Below are 6,363 nucleotides of genomic sequence, written 5' to 3' on the forward strand. Positions count from 1 at the left end.
CTCAAACGCACTGACTGTAATGGATCCCACAAGATGGCCACTGTCCTCACCTTTTCAAAGGCTGGCTTCCTGCCAGGACACCCCCCCCCCTTCCCTATGGCAACACTAGCTGGACCCAGATCCTGTATTTCCCTGCTCCCCATAATACTCAAAACAAAACTCAGCCCTCTGGGCTTGACAATGAGACGGATCTGATACAGAGGTTGTCCAGGAAGTCAGAAATAGCCCTTAGTGAACTGCTGACGCTTCCTGCAAGTTCTGAGGTGGTACTGAGTGCTGCTCCCTAGTTTGGGGTGGGAATGGGGAAACGCTTCCACTCTGGGGACATCTGCTTGGTCACAGGACCCTGACGCCCCAGGAAATATGTTAGGACCTGGGAGAGATGTTCAAATCTGGCCTCTTCTTGGGGAGGGGATGAGGATTGCTAATTTATGCTGCCTCTGGACACTCAGCAAAGAACGCCACTGGTTTCTGACATTTGTTCCACGTTGGATCAAACAAAAAAGCCCGTGGGGCGCTGTGGGCTGCCATGTGGCCACCTTGGCTCTGGTTCTTCTGGGGGAAGGCTCCTCCTCCTCTTCCTCCAGCAGGAGCCAAAGTGCTCCCCACTGGTCTTCCTGGCCCCCCTCAGCCCCTCAAGCCCACAATGCTTCCAAGCAGCACTCCTGTAGAAACAAACCTGAAAACACAGCCACAAGAGACCAAACCATAAATAACTTAAAAAAAAATGAAACATGCACCCCATCCCACATTGAGCAATACTCTTCCCAGAGCCCTAAATGAGGAATTCCAGACACTAACCACATAACCATGACGACCAACCATGTGGCTGACCTCTGTCCCTGTCTTCTCGGGGGACGGGGTATCCTGATGTGACTTCTCCCTTAGGAGCACTCTGTATTTCCTTCTGCGCCTTGCCCCACAGCGGCCTGGCAGGAAATGACAGGACTCATGAGCTGCCTTTTGCCTCCAGGGACCACTGATGCTCCTGCCAGTCAGGCTTGAGGCCGCTTTCAAATATGGACCTGCTCTCGGGGAGCCAACTGAGCTAGGACAGGGTCTTCGGGCTGCAATCACACGAGGGTCAGGCATGCCATTTCAAACCATGCTGCCTGCTAGCAGCAAGGACACGAATGGGTCAGGGGAGGTAGCCACGAGCATCTAAGGTGGGCAGAGGCCATGGACTTGGCAGTTCTGCATCCACCGTTCAGCCTCGAGCTTGGATGGGGAACAGGGTCATGGCCCATGACCGTATATCATTCCCCCCTCCCCGAATAACTCTAAAAGGTCAGCAGAGGCTTTTCTTTAGGTGTGTGATACAGATAAAGCATAAGGCAACGGGGAAGGTTTTTTCTGTGTGTGTGTTTGTGTTTTTATGTTCTTCTGCCTCTCTGTGTGGTGTGAGTGTAGGTATTTGTCTTTATATGTGTGTGTTTGTTTTGTAGCTCTATATAGAGCGGATTTCACCTCTCCCCAGGGACCCACCCAGATGCCACACTGGATTATGGAGAAATTCGGAAACTGAAAGGTTGACACTGAGTACAGCAGGGGGTCTGACTGTGGCTAGTCAGTGTCTGAAACCCCTTCTGGTTGTTAAATATTTGTGGACTCTGACCCACAGGGTCTACAGGCACCTATGTGTGTTTCATGTATATTTCTGTGTGTGTGTGTGTGTGTGTGTGTGTGTGTGAGAGAGAGAGAGAGAGAGAGAGAGAGAGAGAGAGAGAGAGAGAGAGAGAGACAGACAGACAGACAGAGAGACAGAGAGAGAGAGAGGGAGAGAGAGGCGAGAAAGGCTTGTCAATAGGCTCGGGCCTGCCTGGGCCTGCTCAGGACACCACAGCCCCTTAGGTCTGGGTTTGCAGCCCTGAAAAGGACTGGCCACTGTCCTGTTCTCAGCGGGAAGCTCCAGGCCCACAGCTAGGGCGGGAAGCGAGCGGGCTGAGGGCCTACTTCTACAGCGCAGGCGCCACCTACGCCCTGCACGTCTTCCCGCCCACCCCCGCGGCGGCGCTGCAGGCTCCCAGCTGGCCTGGGTGAGGCAGGCAAGACGGGGCTTTCACCAGGAGGGGTGCTCGACGCCCCGGGTCCCCTACGTGACCCAGAAGGTGCCGCGCTCCTCCAGCAGGCTGACGGAGCGGTTGGAGAGCGAGGCGGCGTCCTGCACAGGCTTGTAGCCAAAGAGGCGCATGGCGGGGCCGCAGGCAGCCTGTACCACCTGCGCTAGCTTGAAGGGCATGCTGAAGCGCCACTTCTCAAACTGCTCCGAGGAGTTCTTCTGCGTGGAGTAGATGCCGTCGTGCGCCGCCTGGGTGTTCTTCTGGATCCAGTCCTCCACCTGCGGGGTCAGGGGAATGCCTGCAAAGCGGTACATTTCCTGGGCCTTCTGCAGCGGCCTGAGGGCCACGTCCTCGTAGCGCACCAGCATGTAGCGGCCCCGCAGCCAGGCCGGCTGCCTCAGGCCCAGCTCAGCGGACAGGCGGATGCTCTCACAGTTGCCCTTCAGCCGCAGCACCTCCTCCTCCCTCAGCTGGTCCTGTCCCTTGGCCAGCCAGTTCTTCCAGGTCTCGTACTTGTCGGCGAAGGCCACCATGCGGGAGGCTAGCACAGCGCGGGGGTCGCGCACCAGCTGGATGACGCGGAGGTCCAGACGGGGGTCCTCGGCCAGCGGCTGCAGGAACTCCAGCTGCCGTATGCGGACGGCCTTGATTGCCATGTGCTCCTTGCGGCGGCAGGCCTCGGAGGCCAGCGTCATGTTGAGGAGGCCGCAGCGGCGGTTCTTGCAGGGGTACTTCTCGAATACCTTCTTGACGAGGGGCGTGCAGACAGGGTCCTCGCAGAGGGAGCGGCTGGAGCCCCGGCGGAACACGAACTGGGTCAGGTGGTCCTCGGGTGCCGGGATGATGAAATGCTCCAGGAGGTACAGGTCGCACAGGAAGAGCTGCTTGAGCACGTCGCGGTATACCAGGGCCGAGCCTGCGGCGTTGGCGCCGCCCTGCTCGAAAGACACCGTGCGCTCGATGTGCCACAGCGGCTCGAAGAGGTAGAAGATGTTGCCCTGCTGATTGAAGAACTCGCCCACAAACGAGGAGCCCGTGCGCGTGGTGGCCATGAGGAGCAAGTGGCGCCGGGGCGGGGCCTCGGCGGGTGGGCGGGACTCCTGCTCCCACTCTGTGGTCTCCTCCTCAGCCTCCTCTGCCGGCGCCACGCCTAGCTGCAGACTGAGGTTTCGCAGGCGGCTCTGCAGCTGCGTGAAGGCCGAATCCAGCTCACTCAGGGACAGGAGGGATGCGTTCTCGGCCAAGACTAGGGCTGGGTCGGTGCTATTGGCATCTGCCGGGGATTGGGGGATCTGCTTCAGTTTGTCCGAGACCCTGTGAGAACAGAGGGATACCGGGGTCAATGACTGACTGGGGACTCCATCCCCTGTGCCACCCTGAGGAGCATCCCAGGATAATCACCCAGAAGCCGACTCTGAGGCAAGGATTTGAGTGTAAGTAGTTTATTTGGGACTTGATCACAGGAAGAACGGGTAGAGGGGTAGGGAAGTGAGACAGGGAGGAAAGGAAGTCCATAAGGGTGAGCAGGCTACCCCTGTGGCCAAATCGCTCTGCCGGAGGAACCCCAGGAGACGGTGTAGATTGAACACACCTCAGGATTCTCTACCCAAGGGGTGTGAAGCTCCCAGTTGGCCTTGGCTGAGGGCTGCTCCCAGAGGCATTTACTCCCCAGGACTTGTGGCTTGCCAGTGTGCAGGTGGAGAGAATGCCCTCAGGTGGAGAGTTGCAGGATCTTGCAATAGGACCCAGTAGGCACAAACTGGAGCAGTCCATGCTAAGGAACCCGGGCAGGGCACTGACATAGTGCCTACTACATAGCCCTATTCCTAACCTACCCATCCTGGTTGATACTTTCTTGCAGGGGTTGTGCTTGGGAGAGAAGGTCTGTGAAATCTTTCTATGTCTTGCAGGCCCACTAGCAGGGCCACTGCACACAGCGGTACACTGCCAACTCTAGGGGGCAGCATTCCCAGCGTAGCTGTTGTGAGTGCACACCCCTGGAGTTGAACAGTGCACAACCTGGGCAGCTGAACATGGCAGCCCTGCCCACCACGGTATCTGTACCAGGACCCTGCCTCACCCTCATCCATGACTTCAGATTGGTATAGGAGATATGCTGTTAATGTGAGGCATCATCCTAGGCCAGGAAGTTAATTAATAATAATAACCACAGCCAGCAAGTACAGGACACCAACTGTGTGTCAGGCACAGGGCTAAACGCTTTTACATTTTCTTATTTAATCTTTACAACAAGGCAGGCCCCATTATTAGTCACATTTTACAGAAGAGAGACTTAAGACAGAAAAGTGAAATAATTTGTCTAAGCTGTCACAGCTAGAAAGGGCCAGAATCAGGGGAATTCCCTGGCGGTCCAGTAGTTAGGACTCCATACTTCCACTGCAGGGGTCATGGGTTCAATCCCTGGTGGGGGGACTAAGATCCTGAAAGACGTGCGCTGCGGCCAAAAAAAAGTGCCAGAATCAGGATTCCAACTCAGACTGCCTGAGTCTGGAGCCCAAGTCTCACAGCTGTGCGGTCCTGAGGACATGGGCATGACCTACTGCCTGGGCACAGGAGAGGTCTGATGATTACTGGTTGAGGGATTGCCTTTGTAGGTCCACAGAGAGCCCTATAAGCTACCTCTCTGCCCCCACCCACCCCACCTTGATAGGGAAGACTTGGGCTTGCATCCCTCACCTTGATATGATTTTATTTTCCTTTTCAATGAAGACAAAAACCACCACCACAAAAGCCAGGAAAAGGGCATATTTGCTCCTCATTCTCAGGCTGTGCAGAAAGTGTCGGCAGTCCTGGGGCAGAGTGAGTCCTTTCTCCATGGGGAAGGGTAGGGCCATGGGCACTCAGCTTGGGGACATCACTCAGGACCTGGCTCGTTGTTCAGGTGGGGGACACCTGGTCCTGTGGAGAGATGAGCGGTCAGGACACCCTTGTCTGTAGATGAGAACAAACAGGAGCTTTTCCACCAGACTTTTGGGGACCACAGCCCTGTTTTGTCAGAACCCCAGACCCACTCTCCCAATGGACTATGCCCCAGAGACTTGAAATGAGGTCATTCAAAATACCAATGAACCTTCTGATTCGTCCATGTCACTTCCAGCAGTTTATGCTTTGACTTCACACATGACTGAAAGGCAAGTGTATGAAAAGAATACTCCTTGCAGTAAACATGTTTGCAATAGCCAAAGAGTGAAAACATCTAAATAAAATATGCTGGAGCAAGCAGTGGATTATTATGCAGCCACGAAGAATAATGAGGTGGATCTACTAATGCTGACGTGAATAATCTACTATGTATTGGGTTGGCCAAAAAGTTCGCTCAGGATTTTCCGTAAGATGTTACAGAAAAACCCAACGAACTTTTTGGCCAACCCAATATGTTATAATTTTATATATAAATAATGTGTATATATTATACATAAGCAAGCTGCAGACATAGTGTGTTTATATAGGCTAGGGTTTCTTAGCGTCAGCACTATTGGCTTTTAAAAAAATTTTATTGGAGTGTAGTTGATTTACAATGTTGTTAGTTTCTGCTGTACAGCAGAGTGAATCAGTTATACGTATACATATATCCCCTCTTTTTAAGATTCTTTTTCCATATAGGTCATTACAGAGTTCCCTGTGCTATACAGCATGTCCTTATTAGTTATCTACTTTATATATAGTAGTGTGTATATGTCAATCCCAATCTCCCAATTTATGCCCCCGCTTTCCCCCTTGGTAACCATAAGTTTGTTTTCTACATCTGTGACTCTATTTCTGTTTTGTAAATAAGTTCATTTGTACCTTTTTTTAATATTCCACATATAATCAATTTCATATGATATTTGTCTTTCTCTGACTTACTTCACTCAGTATGACAATCTAGGTCCATCCATGTTGCTGCAAATGGCATTATTTCGTTCTTTTTTATGTCAGCACTAATAACATTTTAGATCAGATCATTCTTTGTTGTGGGGATCGTCCTGTGCATTGTAGGATGTTTAACAGCATCCTTGGCCTCTACTCATTAGATAACAGTAGAATCCCCTTTGCTCAGATGTGACAATCAAAAATATCTCCAGACATTGTGAAATGTCCTCTGGGCAGGGGGGAGGTACAAAATCATCCCAGGTTGAGAACCTCTGATGTAGTATGATCCCATTTGAAAAAAAAAAATTAAGGGAGAGAAAAGTGGACTGTGACCACAGGCATACACAAGGCCTGTAACAAAGGGACGGGTAGGTCAGGAGAGAAGGGTGGGGTGAGTCTTAGTGTTTGCTGTGTAACATTGTGCACTATT

At 52.6% G+C, this 6,363-nt stretch overlaps 1 protein-coding gene across 1 annotated transcript; it reads right to left on the reverse strand.

Annotated features, from left to right (window-relative positions):
* Positions 1 to 2,090: 2,090 nt before the first annotated feature.
* CHST3 (carbohydrate sulfotransferase 3) lies at positions 2,091 to 4,960 on the reverse strand. Its single transcript, XM_079900137.1, has 2 exons — positions 4,758 to 4,960; positions 2,091 to 3,374 (listed from the first exon to the last, which is right to left on the reverse strand). The coding sequence occupies exons 1-2, from the start codon at positions 4,913 to 4,915 to the stop codon at positions 2,093 to 2,095; spliced, it is 1,440 nt and encodes a 479-aa protein (XP_079756263.1). The 5' UTR covers positions 4,916 to 4,960; the 3' UTR covers positions 2,091 to 2,092.
* Positions 4,961 to 6,363: the final 1,403 nt, after the last annotated feature.

This window comes from Stenella coeruleoalba (genome assembly GCF_951394435.1).
Source record: "Stenella coeruleoalba genome assembly, chromosome: 16".
NCBI lineage: Eukaryota > Metazoa > Chordata > Mammalia > Artiodactyla > Delphinidae > Stenella > Stenella coeruleoalba.

Coding starts and splice junctions, on each gene's coding strand:
- CHST3 (XM_079900137.1), bottom strand. CDS start 4,915: ATGGCCCTACCCTTCCCCATGGAGAAAGGACTCACTCTGCCCCAGGAC. Junction 3,375..4,757: donor GAAAATAAAATCATATCAAG/GTGAGGGATGCA, acceptor CTGTTCTCACAG/GGTCTCGGACAAACTGAAGC.